General features: G+C 43.5%; 1 protein-coding gene across 2 annotated transcripts in view; it reads left to right on the forward strand.

The window, feature by feature from the left end:
• Window positions 1-17,991, forward strand: part of ca10a (carbonic anhydrase Xa) — a 221,028-nt gene that overhangs the window by 80,727 nt on the left and 122,310 nt on the right. For both annotated transcript variants that reach the window (XM_035613561.2, XM_035613562.2), the window contains exon 3: window positions 10,988-11,130. In XM_035613561.2, the coding sequence (XP_035469454.1) occupies window positions 10,988-11,130 (143 nt within the window). The remainder of the gene's footprint in view (window positions 1-10,987; window positions 11,131-17,991) is intronic.

The following is a 17,991-nucleotide window of genomic DNA, read 5'->3' on the forward strand; positions in this document are numbered from 1 at the left end:
CATGTCATAGCTGGAAAAGTGCGATGGCTCTATTCAATTCAAGAGTCCCAGGAAGACATGACCCTGTGACAATGAGCCAGCATGGAAATCACCAGGACCCTCAAACTGAAGCACCTAAGCTGAATTCAGCAAACAAAAAAAAATGGAATCACTTACAGCTGTGCTTACCCTACTATGATATGTCAAAATGTCTGCTGGCCAGGGTATGTGGTGGGCCACATTTGCCTTCCTCCATTGTAAGTGCAGTTACGTCTCTCTCCCCATTCATATAGACAGGGGCCTGGTCTTTTAGCCCTAAATAGGAGACTGTCCTTCACCAAATTACGAGCAGATAGGTCGTTTTTGAAGAAGTGTACTACGACGTATGTGGTCGTTTTAAAAGACCTTTAGTGGTAATATACACGACTGAAAGCGGTGGACCTGGTAAGTCCGCCAGGTTTGTGTGTTGAAATGGATTTGCTTATATTGTGTAAATTATTTGTGCTCATTCTCTGCCATGTCACCCTAACCATGCGCTGGTAAAGCCCCACGATGCTCTGAGGCGGAAAAATGTATTTGTCACCGGTAGAGGCGCTAATTTTAGGAAACGGTCAATATGGTCGCTTTAACCATGTGCGACATAGTCCGTCGTATGAGTAGGAGGACTTGTTGCTTAATGATTGCCAGGGTCAAGTGCCGTGTGACAAGACTTGTTCGCTTTGATGATGATTATTCCAAAATCTCAATGTATTGAGTGCAGAGAATGGTTGAATAAGGGAGTGATTGCGGACACAGCTAGTCTTTTTCTATTCTCACTGTAGCCAAAAAAAGGGGGCGAGCAAACAGCTGCGAAAGGTGGGTCTTCATTTGATGTTGTCTAATAATCTGAGTTCACAAGCCAGGCCAGATAGTTAACCAGACAGACAGGAAGGCACGAGCCCGGCTTGTCAAGAATCAACGTGCGCGATGGTGTATGCCAAAAACGTCACACAGCAGCCTGTAGTTTGTTTGAATCGTGTTAGCCCTCTGTGGCCCTAGCTTACAGGAGTTACGCCCGTTGGGTCCGAGGGGCAGGCGCATGTGTTTGGGCACAAGCTGAAGATAGCTGTCTCAACTTGCTGTTTCTGTGTTCACAAATGAGCTCGAGCAACAAGTGACATTCAACACGCCACCCTTTTATTTTCAACCGTCGTGTCTAATTTTCCCCAGACCTTCAGAGATTTGACTTGAAGGCAGCGCCACAGTGGGCAGACACGGCAATGACAGCGCTCATAGACTGTAGTCCTCAATTAGTCCCCCCCCCTCTCCCTTTCCCCCTCTGTCTCTCACACTGACACTCGCAGTCACTCAATGCGCGTGCATTTTGAAAGACATCCAAGTACTTGCGACACCCTGCCCGTAATAGCTGCCCGGTGATTTATGGTTTGTCCTGCTAATCGGCAGCAGCGCCAGTGTTAGCCCCATTAGCACTAATGCTACGGCTGATAAAAGGGGACTATTGATGAACTGTGTATATGACTGCTGCAGGCCAGGTGATAGAAGTCTCCCTACGACATGATATCGTGTCACCTGCAACACCAATTTTTTTGTGTTTGTGTGCGTTTGTTGGTGCTTTTAGATCCTCAGTCGAAGCAAATCCCCTTTTTCAAGGGACAGAGGTCAGGAAAATGTCATGGTGAGAAGTGGTACTGAGGTGCCAAACGTCTATAAATGCATTTTATTTTCTGTAAGGTATATTCACATTTTTGTGCGTTTTCCCTTTGTTTGGCTAGCGCAAGAACTGCAAACTGGCATCCAGCCATCATGTGGCAGCAGTGTAATGCATGCAGTCCTGCAGATACAGCTCAGGAGCTTCAGTTAATGTTCCCGTCAGACATCAGAATTAGGGGATATGTGATTTCAGTAACTTTGACTGCGGCATGATTTCAGCCAGACAAGCTGCTTTGAGATTTTCAAACACTGAATAAATATGATTTATTTATGGTATAGTGACCCCCGCCCCCACACACACACACAATGCTCACAATGAGCAACACACCTAAATGCGGATAGTCTACAACATAAAGTTCCACTCCTGTCAGCAAAGCGCAAGATATCTGATGCGAAAGCAGATACGGACTCACGACCACCTTTGAAGACTGAAAAAAGCGTAGCCTAGTCCGATGAATGTGGATTTCTGCTGAGGCTACAGATGGAAGGTTCAGAGTGTCAACAGCATGAATCCACGGAGTCAACTGGCCTGGTGTCGGTGTCACAAAGCAAAAGTCGTCTCAAGTTGGTTTCAGAAGCATGTAAATGAGTTTGGTGAACTCGAGAAAAATCCCATAGCAGAACTATTTTATCCTTCTTTCCTCTTCCATTAATCATCACGTGTCCTCTCAGACTTTGATGGTGCCCTTTTGGAAGGCCCCAAACCTCAGGCTGGGAAGTTGACTTAATTTTGAACCCAGAACATTAACTTGACAAGTATTTTCACATTATTGTGCAATAGTATTTTCACTTTAGTAATGGATCCTGCAACACTGGATGTGTGTGGTGCACCAGACTATCTGTCCGGCTGGCACAGCTGGAGCTGTCCTAGGTCCTAATCTCTCCACAATGTGCACCATAGTCTCCGTGAGAGAGGGGAACAGCTGCGCTTTTCACATACGACTGTTGTGTTCCTCAGTCTCTGACTGTTGAACAGTAATTACAGAGGCACTGCCTGTGCCTGTAGGCTTGTCTAATGATCATAATCATTATTATAAATGGATATAGCACTTTCACGCATTGAAGTAAACCAACATTAGTGGCGGTCGGTGATTGGTCGGTCGTGTTGCCCTCCTCCTTTTGGTTTAGGGTTGCAGTTTTGACAAATTAATTTATCTGAAAGATAGATCATTCAGAATGATAAGTTAGTGAGATGATCTTTTAGTGTTTTCGTTCGTTTTTCGTCCCATTTATTCCTGAGTTGTGTTTATCTGGATGCCATTAAAAACCTCTGCCTTGGCCCCCCGAGTGTGTCTCTGTACTACTCTTCTGTTCACACAGCCCCTGTAATGTATGTTTTTTTATATAGATGCTAAACACTGCACATATATATTGCGAATGTAGTGTGTGTGTTAAACAGTCCCCCTGCGCATTCCTTTTAACCTCAAATACTCTGGTCCCTCTGCCACAACAAAACAATTTTTTTTATATAAACGCTTGGCTCCTGGTCCCTGTCCAGAGCTTGTATATAAAGCATATCTCCTTCTGTTCACAGACGCAACAAAATGTGTACTAAAACACCCCCCCGGTGAGTAAACAAGATGGAGCCTGCAGTGTCAGAGCAGTGTTTCAAAATGAGAGCTTGCAGAATATGACAGCTCCTTTAATGCTGCTCTTAGACATTCATTATCATTAAGATGTTGTTTTCCATACCTGCTTAAGTAAGCGTTTATCCGCAAGCTGTTAGGTCTCCTTCAGCACTCTCGTTCCCGCTCTCTCTCACTCCCTCTCTCCCATTGCGGGGAAATTTGCAGCCCAGTTTCGCATCAGCAGTTACAAAAGGAAGGCACTTTTTATACTTCTCTTGATGCTCATCCAAGAAATTGATGTACAGGATGCATCTGGGTCTTTGAGAGAGAGGGGGGGCAGGAGGGAGGGAAGGAGGGAGAGAGAAAGGCTGTGTGTTTGTGTGTGTGCGTTTTAGCATTTGTGTGAGTGCATTTCTTTAAATCCCTCCTGTTTCCCAAATACTATTGCTCAAACTTTTCATCCATATCCAGTTGACAGAATAAAGACATTTCATTAAGGCTATCTCTGTGCCTGGGAACTGTTTAATGAAACGAATACCTCTGCAGCCCCCAACACTGGTCTCTGTATGTGTGTGTGTGTGTGTGTGTGTGTGTGTGTACGTGTGTTTGTGTGTGTGCGTGCGTGCGTGCGTGTGCATGCATATGTGTTTTTTAGATAGGTGTGCATGTGTGTGATTTGAGAAAATTTAGCTTTTTATGGTCACATAGGCAGACATTAACTTTAACCCACTGGGTGTGTCCGCCTGCATCCATGTAATGCCTTTTGATGTTGGCATTCTCGCTGCTGCACGCTCTAATGAGAAACGGTGTCCCTTCACACTTTCGATTTATGACTACATGGGTATTTGTGAGATACTCGGCAGTGGAAGTAATTAATGTCGAGCATTATTGTCCAGTGAGCGTCTCCTCAGACCTCTGATCCAACCTTCACCACAACCCTGAACTCTAATAAGCCCACAGGGACGACCCAACGTGCACCTCAGAGTCGGCCAACGCTGCCGCATAATTGGACCGCAAACATGGCCCCACGCACCCACGGCCAGGACCGGGCTTGTGACGCGGCAAGAACAGCAAGTCTTTCAAACTAAATACTGACACGGTATGTGACTTAAATGGAAAACAGTGTTCCATTCCTCTTCATGTGTGTGCATTACCTCTAAAAAACCACAGCTGTGTACCAGTAAACGTATGAGGGCCATAGGTCTGCAGAGTTTTGAAATACTATGTTTGCCAGTTGCTTATGTAGTACCGTGATAACATGTAACTTGTAGGGTCCAATGTAAATGTGTCTGTCACTAAACTCCACATAACAAACTTATGAGAAGCTAGGATGGCACTCAGTAGAGTGCACACATCCGCCAACAGTCTATTTGAATCAAGACACAGCAATTGCACACACTCATAGAGATCAATATGTTTATTTTTTATTTTTTCATCAAGATCCATTCATTACTCCTTGGCAAATTGGTGAAAAATGCCTTATCTGTTCATTGCCAAAACTGCATTTCACCACGTTAAATCCCAACTGCCAAGGCTCTTTGATGAAAGAAGTGGGATGAGGAGCGGTCATGAAACAAAAAGCCTCCCACCCTCAGTTGCCCTTTTCACTTCCACAATATACATCCACTATGTCCGACATCTGCAAAAGGCCACGCCATATATCTCTGTCCACTTTTACTGCTTGCCAATAAGAAATGAAAGTGGCTTTAACGCTTGTGAGCACGCTAAGTGAAATATAGGGATATTCAGTGCTATAGGAGGGGGTGTGTGTGTGCGTGTGTGAGTGTGTGCGTGTGCGTGTGTGGGTGTGTGCGTGTGTGTGTGTGTTTGTGTGTGTGTGTGTGTGAGAGGTTATTGACAGAGCTGCTTGTGCCTCTGTTAGCAGTGAGTGATGTCCCGTGCTGCTGCAGTTGCATTCGGGAATCTATCAACAGCTAATAATTATGTGTACATTTACGACAAGGGGCCCAGGTTTGATGGATCGATTCCCTCACACTTCAATTCCCATTCTACACATGGATTTCTTGTCATTTTCATGAAGGATTTTGCCTCAGAAGAGGTCTCTATCTCCCGCTATATCTCTCCACTGCACCTACCTCCCTCAACAAAGGTGTTTATATCCTAATTCAAGGCTATCTAGGTTTTTTCTGTTTATCTTGACGTTTGGACCAATCGTCATAGAGCAATAATCCTTGATTTACCACAAAAGCTCATTAGTGGCCAATGTCCCTGGTCTCACCAGTAGTTTCTTTCAAAGAATAATGTGTATAAATATAGTATTTATTTGTATTTTTCCCTGGGGGAAATTCTTATTTTACAGCTGTACAGAGACCTAAGAATTATTTGAATAATACACATAAACTGGAACAAGGCTAACCCTACCAAACTATCCAAGATGGCAGCGCGCTTGGATTGTGAAGCCATGTGTCTCTCCAGATTCTGTAAACTAGTGGTTAGATGCTTGTTTGTTACAAGCCTTTCGCTAGAAAAAGTTATGCGCACATATCATACAGCCGAGAAGAACTTTTGAACATCGGTTCCTGCTATTCCGACAACTTCATCGGCGAACTCCGAGAGGTTGCTAAAACAGCGGGACTAGCTAACTCCCCTCTACCGACTGGAAATAACCACAGACATATTCCCCCGGATGCTAATTCCAAGCTTGCAATGAAAGAACTGCATACTGCTATTAGCAAACAACAGACTCTTCTTCAAGAGGCAGCCTTCATTGTTGCAGGTGACTTCAACCACTCCAACTTGAAATCTTCCTGCCCCACTAGAGGAGACAAGACATTGGACCATGTCCAGCCCAAAATGGCTGATGCTTACAAAGCTGCCCCCCCCCCCCCGCCCCACCTTGGTCAATCTGACCACCGCTCATTGTTCCTCCTACCCAAGTACTCACCACTCATCAGATGTGTGAAACCCACAGTGAGGACAGTCAAAGCCTGGCCAGAGGGAGCAGACTCGGCACTTCAGCAGCGTTTTTTAAAACACTGACTGGAGTGTGTTTGCCACTCAGGCCACCCTCAACTCCCACACGGACATTGACGCTACGCCTCCTCCGTTCTGAACTGTATCAACTCCAACATCAATAGTGTCACCACCCTCAAACTGATTACTATAGCTCATCCAGGGCTAACCTAAAGAGGGGCATCAAAAAGGCCAAGCACAGCTACAAGGTAAGGATCGAGGAACACTTCAAGAACAACTCTGGCCACTGACGCATGTGGCAAGGCATCTATGCCATCACAGACTATAAACCTACGAACACCACCCCTCCATCCAGTGACACCTTCTTACTTGATGAGCTTTACCACTTCTTTGGCAGCTTTGACAGGTACAACAAGGAGACCGCAGTCTGTTAGGTTAGATAACCTCATGTCCTCAACCCTCACCCTGAACACTGGCGTCCCACAGGGCTGTGTGCTGAGCCTTCTCCTTTACTCCCTCTTCACCTGCACACCTGTACATGGTTCAAAAAAACATTGTTAAGTTTGCAGACGACACAACAGTGATTGGTCTCATCAGCAACAACGATGAGTCAGCCTACAGGGAGGAGGTCCAGCACCTAACAACGTGGTGCACCGACAACAATCTGGTTCTCAACACCAAGAAGACCAAAGTGCTCATTGTGGACTGCAGAAAGTCTAAAGGTGGCACCCACTCCCCCATCCGTATAAACGGGACGGAGGTTGAGCGTGTCAGCAGCTTCAAGTTTCTGGGAGTCCACATCTCAGAGGACCTCTCAATACCTCTACCCTGATTAAGAAGGCTCACCAGCGTCTCTTTTTCCTGAGGAGACTAAAGAAGGTCCAGCAACTGCTCTGTTTCTGTCCGAAAAGCACTGCATAGGGTGGTGAAAAATGCCCAACGCATCACCGGTACCTCACTCCCCTCCATCGAGGCTGTCCAGAGCAAGCTCTGTCTGCCTATCTATACTGCTCTTATAATTACTGTACATATACTGTATATACCCTTACTGCACTATACTCCATACTTTACTATGCATATATATCTGTCTATACTGTTCCATTACATGTACATACTCTGCACTTTACTGCTTTTTGCACTTCGTACATACTCTGCAGCTCGCTGCTTTTTGCACTTCTGGTTAACTGCATTTCGTTGTCTCTGTACTTGTACTCCGCACAATGACAATAAAGTTGAATCTAATCTAATTTGGCCTGTTCACAACATGAATCAGATTCTGCTGCAATTGTTGCCACCGATAGCGGACATTGTACTGAACCAGCCCGAGTCACTGGGGACCACTTCTGCATCTTGGTCAAACACTGCACTTCACTGGGCACGGCTGTGTGAACATCATAGTTGCAAAAGTTTGTTGAGAGCCTTTGCAAATGAGATGAGTCGAGGAGAGACTGTTCAAGTAGCCAGCAACCACACATCTAGTCCATGCTGCTGCTGCTGCTGACACAATTGAAGGCAGCAACTTGCAAACTCCTAGCGAGTAAGGACTCTGTGAATTTGAGGTAAATTTCAGAGGCATATATCATATAGTATTTACTATTTTACGCTTGTGAGGTGCAGCAGGTCAACATATTATTTATTCTTCATTTTACTTGCAATGAAGTCTAAGTATTGACAGCTCATGGAGAGAACTCTCACCTTCAGCAGGATTACCAGGAAAAGCTTTTTTTATTGCAGTATGACTCAGTGTTGTGTGATTAAGGGCGTACAGTATATCATAACTTATGACTGTATCACAGACACCAAGCGGTATCTAGAGTAGATCTGTTTTTCATCTTTTGGTCAGTGAAGGAGTAACTCTGGATGGTTATTAAAAAGTGATTTAAAACGCAGCTGGTTGCGGTGACCATGAAATGACATTTGTTTAATTTTTAACACAATTTCAAGGCAGGGGCGCACTTAAACAATAATTCCGGCTGGGATTAGGCCACCCTGCTCGTGGGAACCAACAGACCGCTCTCATTTTGTTGGCAAACCCAATTTGTTCATTTATTCAAAAAATACTGAAAATGTAAACTTAACCTATCCGAATACTGACTTTTCAAGGTTTGCTGTGGTTATGAGCGAACCCTCAAAAACTTGCTAGGAATGTATCAAAAGCTCATACAATGTACTAGGTTAGACACACAAAAGCCGACAATTTTTTTTAAGTGTGAATATTGGGGAGCTTTTTTAGACATTCTATTGCCTTTTTCTTGTAGCCACTGGTAGGGTCTGGCCTCTCTATTGTAATAGTGTATTAGGGTTAGTGTAGTGTAAGTAATGGACAGGTCGCCAACATATCGCAGGCCCAACATCCAGACACAAACAACCATTCACTCTCACATTCACACCAATGGTCAATTTAGAGTCTACAATTAACCTAACCCCAATCTGCATGTCTTTGGTCGCGGTCAGGCCATCTGGATGTTCTGGAGAAGTCCAGGACGTCCGTGGCTGTTATTTGGAAGGGTGATTTGAATATTGCATGTTTTGTTTTGTTGTGCGGGGTTCTGCCAGTCAAGTGCGCAGTGTTTAAACCTCACTCGCCGACACATTAGAAGCCGTGCCAGCGGCAGGACTCAGAGCCTTTGCGTTTACACCTTTGCTAGCACGTCTGTCTCATGTACCGAAGGCTGTGAGTTCAAAGCCACCCCGTGACAAATGGTAGTAATCTTCCCTTCTGTTTTTTTTCTTTTTTTTACCAGAAATCTCACCCTGAACAACACTATAGTAAAATGAATGAAGACAAATTATCGGAATTATGTGTATTTTGTGTCATTTAACCCATCCTACGTCCAAATTCACACATTCGGCCCTGTTTAAATTGCTCAAGAACTGGTCACAAACTCAAATGCCGCATATCAAAACTAACCGCGGAATTTGTCAATTCTTATGGTGCTACGTGCCAATCGAGCCTATTTAGTCCCAGTCCGTCCCTGACTGTGTGAGGAAGCCGGAGAACCCAGAGAGAACCCAGTATATGCAATGATTTCATATTATACTATAATGAATTGAAATGGAAAAATTGTTCATTATCACATCCAGCAGATATTTAAATACACTGTTTCTGTCATGGTCTCCACCATCTCCTGATAAAAATCCCCTGCTGTTTAGCTGCTAAACATGTTTTTAAAAAAGGCATTTACCAGCAAGTCTCTATCTTTTTCGATCTGCGGTTTGGGTCAGGGGCGATGGGTTTATTATTTTTCACGCTAAAACAACTGTCTGCCGCTGCAGTGAGAGTGGGCAGTAGAACCAAAAGAATGAGCTGAAAGAGGCTGAGATGTTCTGTGATGCCGAGGAGAACTGCAATGATCTGATTTTCCTTATTTTCACATGATTCACAGATATTTTTTACACATTGTTGATATGAAAAACGTGGATAAGAACATCATTCTTGGCTCAGAGTGCTGAGTCACTCATGTTTGTTGAATTAATTAAGCTAAATAACATAGCTTACACATGTTCTCCGGGTCATGAATACACCTGGCACCTGTTCCTGTTGACACCCATGTTTCATCTGCAGGCCTATGAGCATCACAATCGCTGCTCCTCCAAGCCATGTAGGATTTGTTGACTCGCTGAGTCTTTAGCTTTGGACTCACGCTGCGCCGTGTCTGCTTCCCCTCTGATTCACAGGGAATTTGCATATTTTCAAATTATCTCTGCTTTTGTTGGAAATCTCGACGGAATTCGCATAGCACAGTTCCAGTGAGTCATCTCTGCATAATGCTGTGTTCCTAAATGGGGAATTCTGCTCGAGGCCCTGGCAGATATTGTGGCAAAAAGCTGCCTCTTGCCAGAGTTGACAGTGATAAGCCTTTGCTTCGTATTCCTGAGAAGGAATTGAATTCTTGGTCCCGGTGGCCAAGTCTTACATAAGAAAATGACTGGCTGAGATGCCTATCACTCCCACAGAGCCGACATCCTCTCACTGTGCCATCCTGTCCTCTCAGTCTTATAGTACATGTGTTAGCTGATTACAGGCCGATTTCACTTCTCTCTGCTCTTGCGATATCTCCTCCACTCAGAGCGAGGGTTTGACTTAATTGCTGAAAGTCACTGTAGATTAGTTCGCCCACTATGCTACTTGATTCTCATCTTGGCATTTCCTGCTACAGTATGAGAGCAGCAATCCGTGCTGCTACATCTTCAAGATTGATCACATAAGCGCGTGGGCTCTATATTGCTGAATTATTTGAAATTTAAAATGTAATGGCTTCACATATAGCACAATACAAGAAAAAAGGATGTCAGTCTAATGAAGCTAATGCCAAAGCTTAAGAACTGACGGGAGTGTTGGCGTGGTGCTATTATTGTTACTTTTAAAAAGGAGACATTGTCCGTTGGTTTTGATTGAATGATCAAATGAATGTAATGTAGTTTGATTTGTTATTTTTATGGTTTAAAGGTGATTTTTGGAATCCCCCCAAGGACACTCCACTAATTTCCCACATCAAATGAATTCTCTCAACATAGGGACTGTGAAGGTTTGTGAAAACAGTTATAGAAATCTCATTTTAGTGCAATCAGCAGATTCAATCCTCACACATTGCAGCAGGCCATCAAAAGCTCACATCAGTTGAACCATGCTGATAACGTTCCTTCCAATGTTAGCTGGGCAGGTCTGGATTCAAAACACAGCATTGAGCGTGAAGTCTGCCCAGCTGTGTGACCTCGCACCGGAAGGCCGGCCTATCTCTTTGGAACACATGTTTGCACTTCTGAACACCCCACTCTGTCTTTTGTGTTTGCAGTGCCGTCGTTCTGGGGGCTGGTAAACTCGGCCTGGAACCTGTGCTCGGTGGGGAAGAGGCAGTCACCAGTCAACATCGAGACCAGCCACATGATCTTTGACCCTTTCCTCACGCCCATAAAGCTGAACACAGGTGGACGCAAGGTAAAGACACACAAATGCAAACACATACACACCTCCCGCTGTCTGCTTGATAGATTTGGGTCTTTGTCCAGTCTCTTTTTTTTGCCGCTGCGTGCATCTCTAAGATATTGCCCCTACTGTCCTGGTGCTTGCCTCTGTTGTGTTGCGTGTTGTTTGGCCAGTGTAATTTGATAGGGTGCGTTGTCCTGACCGATGCTCCTGACCTGTGTTTGTGTTGGAAGACAATGTGAGCTATTTGTCCAACGAACACTCTCCTGGAGATAAATTGCAGGACAATCCACCTATTCAGTGATGCACAATGGTTGTGTTCTGGTGCAAGAAGACCCATAACTTTATCTTAAAGGGCTTTACAGATTAAATTGCAGCCTTACAGCGGATTAGTCAAGCATGGTGTTTATTATTATATTTTCCCATACAGTTGTGCACTTAGAACAGTGTGTATCAGGAATCTCTTCTATCCTGTGCCATATGACGGCAGCTAATTGGGAAGCCCTCACAGATGGGCTGTTTTCAAAAGTGTACAGTAGCATGGTGAGATTAATGATATGATTAGTCTATATTTACATGCTAGCATTGAGTGCAGGATTAGCCGTGGGCAACAAGAGCGCATATAGGACGCCTAGTTACTACCTATTGTATTGTACAGCTGTTCTAATGACTTCATCCTGATCCCAAAATAGACTTGTGTTATGTCCTTGGATTCTGAATGATCAGATTTTGGTCCTAGGGCCTTTTATTGGAAGAGAATATAATAGAATTGGCAGAATAGTCGTATAGGCACATTTTCTCTGTGGTATAATTTCAGCTTGAAATAGAAAAAAAAATTAGATTTAACAACTCCTCCTTTCGCAAGGGCTCCCCCGCTGCTGCCTCAAGGACTTCCCTTTGAGAACAGCTACCCTGCAATGTTTCGGCAATAAGGACATCAGTCACAATGGCACAGTTTTATTGCTCTTAGGATGAATCATAATGGAAATACAAAAGCGGAGAGGGAGAGACAGCTAGAGACTCAAAGACGTAAGCGATGTGCCACCTTGAAACTGTTCGTCATTTTCTCATGCTCCCACCTATGTTGACGTTTTCTGGCTGATTGGTGATGACTTTTTGGAGTTGACAGTCAAGTCTTCATCTAATCAGCTCACTGTGGCTGTATCTTTTTTGAGGTCTGCAACTTGTTTCTTAGGCCACATTGTATTGCATAATAACACGACTAGCAAAGCTCTGAGTGTGTTTCCTCCCTTTTATTGCTCCACAATAAAAGCCTCCTGATGGCTCAATAGTGGAGAGCTTTTATTGTGAGCCCAAGCAGAGGGAGGTGTCTGGTTTGCATTGGCAATTTCTTAACACAGCAAATACAACTCTGATACAGTTATAATAGAGCGATCACATTGAATGACAATTCTAAGGGCACTGTCAGCTGAAAGCAATACGATATCTAGAAGTGGCACTTTGGCTTCACCACAACTTTCCTGGTTTGAATCTGGCCTGTAACCTTTGTTGCATCTCATCTCCATGAGCATAACTGTCCTCCTTTAAAAGAAATAGTTCAGTGTCAGGTGACCTCCATAGCAGCCATAGTAATTTTGATGGGGGAAAGGGAGGAAGTTAGGTGATGTAGTATATGAAGAGGGACATGGATTGCGCTGGATCGATGACTCGGCAAAACACAGGACTGTCATTCTCTGTGTCATCGAGCAGGTCAACCTGATGATGCAACACCATTGCGGGATAAAGCCTTTATTTGAGAGCTTTGCCCTGTAGGTGTAAATGATGGATGGATGGGTATTGCTATATCATTGTGTTCAGTGTAAATATAACACTATTCATTAAGTTATATAGTTATTGCGCTATACCACTTCACGTAATTGGATATGTGGCTGGTAAAAAGCAAATTGGTCAACATTATCAGTTTCCTTTATTATTTTTTTTCTTCTGTTTATTGCCTTTTTTCCAAGTTGATTAAAATTCAAGCAGAGGCAATGATTTACAATAAAAGGTTTAGTATCTCAAACGGTTTGATTCCATGTTTCTATCTGCTTCTGAGGCAGAGAAAAAAAGGCTTTTGTGAACATTGACCGTTCTGTCAAGTTTTTCTGAAAGCCCGCAGGTTTTTTGGAGGTTGTTCTCAAGCAGTGCTTAGGTTTTAGAATGCCTTTTGAGAGGGCACCTTAAAGCAAAAAAAATTAAAAAATAAATAAAATGATGTGGTTATGATTAAAGATTTTGATCAGTGAATCTCTGTCCTCATCTTCCACTGGAACAAACAGTGATCTCCCTTGTCAGAGTCCAACATGTTGACCCATTTCCCCTCTGGATTAAACACACATCTACAGCATGTCTGTCCAAAATTTAATGAGCATTTCTCCTTGCGTCATTCGATGGGCCAATAAGGACAAAGGGCATCTAGATTGGTATCACCCTGAGGCAAACTTGTGATTGTGGACTATATGAATAAATATATTGACATGACTTAATTCAAATGGTAAACAGGCATATTTGATAATAAATGTGTTTTTTTCCCCCTTTTAAGACAGAATATATGGAACGGGAGTGACTGAAAAGGAGCTTTCGGTCACTCAAGTTCAATATCGGCTGTCGTTTAATATTTACGAATCTGTCAGCTAGTTATGTCCGCTTAAATGTGAAAATTCACAAGTTAGGATAAAAGTTTTAGATGTTACGGGTAACAAGGCAAAAAAAAATATACATACATACCAGACAATCGCAATTTGTCCCCAATTTCACAGATGGGAAACACCAAACACGATAGTTGTAATTTATTTATTGCTTCTCTTCTCTGGCATCAAGTTCGTGGCAAGGTTTTAAGACCAATCACGTTGACAGCTCACTTTTACACCCACACAAAGCAAGTCCATATTTCTCGGAGTTTATTTCTCTTGCTTTATCTCTCTCTTGCTCTCTCTCTCTCCCTCTCTCTCTCTGTCTCTCTGCAATGGCCTAAATGTAATCTGTTGTGTCTCCATCTCTCCGAGCACCTGAGCTGTCAGCCGGTGAACACGGAGCCGCCTTCACCTTGTCAGTGCTGATTCATCCCCGCTCCTGTCTCTGGCTGTTTGGCAGCCAGTCAGCCTTGGCCAAACGCTACAGAGATCGGTAAAGAGCTTCCGCTTCGACTCGCCGCGGCTCAGCTCGCCACCGCGACACTGAGCGGGGTTAAGGCCACTCTCTGTCCGGGAGGAAAGCACAGAGAAAGATAACCCCCACCCTCCCGGCCGCCTCTCATAGGGAAGATGAACTCCTCTTTTAATAGATTTTTTTGTACTACCCTGTATTCTGGCTAATGAATAGTTAAAGGGAATTTAATTGACCTCCAAAGAGAAATTTTAATTAATGACGGAGAGACACGCAAGGCTGTGCGCGATGGATTGAAGGCATCATAGTTATTAAAAAGGCAGTGTTAATTGAATATTTACTCTGCCATAGATAAGCTGCAATTACTTGAAGAGATTTTTAATGAATTGAATCACTTTGGAGGTGGAGAGGTGAGAGAAAGCGATTTTGGAGTCCTCACTCACCCCACTCCTGCACATTTATGAATAGTGCTTATATGGAACAGGATTAGATGTCCTTTGTTCCGCTTTCGCCCGCTTCATTTTCGTCTAAACGCACAGGGACTCTATTAGCACTGTGAAACAGTTGGGGACGCAGGGCGCCTTCATGCGTTTGTTCCCGCGCTTTTGAAGTCGGATGTGTGCAGCGACGTCAGTGTCAGGTGTGCTATTTAGTAGTGAGCGTTTTTTTCTTTTAGATCAGCACAAGTCGTGCTTTTAAAGCTTTTAATCATGTTTCTGTCGCTAAACAAGCCGCAAAGGCTTGTGTGGGAAGATGTGTCCCTTCTGAACATCGGGCAGCCATCGACTTCGGTGTCTGTCTCGTCTCATGTTCATCTGTTCATGAAAAACATCCTCCTGTAGTCCTGATCAACCAGATGAGGTGAATCTGACAAGGGGGTGTGTGTGTGTGTGTGTGTGTGTGTGTGTGTGTGTGTGTGTGTGTGTGTGTGTGTGTGTGTGTGTGTGTGTGTGTGTGTGTGTGTGTGTGTGTGTGTGTGTGTGTGTGTGTGTGTGTGTGTGTGTGTGTGTGTGTGTGTGTGTGTGTGTGTGTGTGTGTGTGTGTGTTTGTTATTCCACTGGCAGCCCCGATTCTACCTAATTATAGGAAGTGTTAGGTAGAATAACAAACAGCCGGCTCTTGGATGGCAGCTGTACTTTTCTGGAGGGACCAACCACATTCTTCAGCCAGCCATCCAATCAGATATCGGTCAGGGAGCCATCTAACCAGTTGCTGAATCTCTGTCAACACATGACTTTAATATCCCATGTTTGATAGCAGGTGTTTAAAATCACTACAGTGTGTGTGTGTGTGTGTGTCTGCTGATGTTGGGTCTCTTCCAGGTCAGATCACTGCAGATGTTTGCAGGTACATACATGTGCTCCTGGACCCAGGGATGATATTTTTTTGGCTGTGATTACAGGAGCAGATTTGCAGACGCTCGTTAACGTATAACCAGTTTTAATAGTCAGAAGGCTCAAGGGATGGTCATGTAACTGAATATGGTTTCATTTTTCTTTTATTTATTTTAACCTTAAAAAAAGAATCTGCGAGTGTTATGTTAGAACACTCTGATTTATGATAAAACTATGAAATAAAAAAAAATCTACGCTACCAGGTGTATATGCGTTGGTGAGAGGTTGATTTCAACAGGTGAGAACTGCATCTGTCCACTCAGTTGGCAGTTTATATGGCACACCTAACTAAAACTAATGTGGTTCTACAATAGATCCTCCCTTCATGAAAGTTACAATGTCCATTTTCTGAAATTGCTTCAGAGAGATGCTGATTTAACTGTATAATAATTGAGGTTGTAGTTTGTGTTGTTGCTGCGAAGCTATATTACATTACCCATAGATATGTTTTCTTCATTTAGCTATACCTTCCTTAATACAAATGGTTGCACATAATATTAGAAACACCTGAAAACCACAGGGGTTGTCCACAGACTATATGTAGCAATATTAAACATCATTAATCAAATCAGTAATTTGCTGTTGTGCGTGCCAGTCTGATTTATTTTTGTGTAATTCAAAAAGTACAAATAGACAAACTTTGTTAGAGTAAGGAGAGTAAACATAACTTGTTACTTCTGCTACAGCCACACTGCCAACTAGGGCTCATGTTGTGTGCACATTTCTCTTTGTACAATATATGGAATTTAACAAATGGGGTTCTGTTTGCGAAAACATGACATAGCTGACACATTTAAGTAACTTTGTCCCAATTTCCGTTTTCCGGCCAAAGCTCTCGTGATTTGTTCACGACTGCATCTGAAGCGCAGTGAGTGTAGCCCGCTTCACATTTGTACGCCTGTCATGTGCTAATGCTTGCCACTGTACACAAAAGAATCAATGGCCTGACAAGTAGGAGTCTCGATGTCAGCTGCAAAAGACGGAGAATGCGGCACGCCGATGTAAATATTCAATTATGCAAATAGCGGTTGAAATTAATTAGACACAAGTTTGGGTTGGCTGAACCAGTGCAGTTGTCGCAACATTACAAAAGAGAGCGGGGCCCCGTGCATGGAAACTGCAATTACCATCATCTGACAGCGACCCCTTCTCACTCAGGCTGGGAGATTGCTCTAATTGCCTCAGCGATGCAGGGGCCTTGAAGACGAGGAATTCTTCTCATGCCTCATGCTCCACAGATAGCTGGACGTGTCACAGCGATGTCGGAGCCAGGAACCATGGCATATCCATCTGTGGGCCTGAATCTCAATTACAAACAACCCAGCGGAGGGACAGAGAGAAAGAGGGGAGTGGCGGAGAGAGGCGATGGGGATGAGAGGGGGACAAAAGAAAAAGGCATGTCACGGTGGCCCGTATGACCTTATGGTGTTTCTGCAGGTGTTGTCGTCATGGTTCACTTTAAAAGCACATGAGCGCTGTAACTGCAAAAATCTGTCAAAACCGAGGAGACATTTTGACCAAACACCATGAAACAGCAAGCAGCCGGCTGAAGACAGATGGCGGTTTTCATTCAGCCACTTCATTTCTGAGCACACCAAAAACAGACAGATAAGAAAAGTAATTATGCTAAAAAAATATATTGTACAAAGCCCAGTTTTAGATGCATCAGAACATCTTGCGAAAATCATCCACCATCTACTGAGGCACAGTGTGGGAGCTGCACCTGCTCCAAAAGTTAAGCACAATTCGCCAGCTTGTGACATTTTCCCATCACATTCCGTCACAAGGTTTGAAGTCAAATTGCTTTCTTGACCTAAAAACCTCTACGTGTCGGATTTAAAAATTGAAGTAATGCACGACAGGGCGGGCAAAATAAACTGCAACAAAAGCCATCAGGATACACTCTTATACAACTTAAACATTGCATGTTACACGGTATGAAGACTTTAAAATGATTACAACTAGATAAATTAATCAGAATGTGCACTGGTTGTTATTTAGTCAGTGAACCCCCATAAATTACATATCAACAATATTAAATGAATATTGCCAATAGGGTTAACTGTAAATGAAGAAACCCAAAATGTTCCTGAAACACGTGGTGTTTTTGTTCTCAGAATGTAATCATGTTTTTTTTAAGTCTGCTCCCAGCAAATGTGTTTGTCTTCAGCACACTAACTTCCCTTCACCGAAATTGATCGAGTGCAAGTCTGTGTTTTAGTCGGTGTACATCTTGTTGCTTTCATTACACAGACATTAGATAGTGTGACATTATCCATGTTTATTTATGCACAAGGAAACATTTGGTTTAATTTGCCGCTTTAGAAGCAGTGTGTCCTATTTCCAAAGTTCAAATGTGGTGTTATCTATTATT

Source organism: Scophthalmus maximus, chromosome 16 (genome assembly GCF_022379125.1).
Source record: "Scophthalmus maximus strain ysfricsl-2021 chromosome 16, ASM2237912v1, whole genome shotgun sequence".
In the NCBI taxonomy this organism is placed as follows: Eukaryota; Metazoa; Chordata; class Actinopteri; order Pleuronectiformes; family Scophthalmidae; genus Scophthalmus; species Scophthalmus maximus.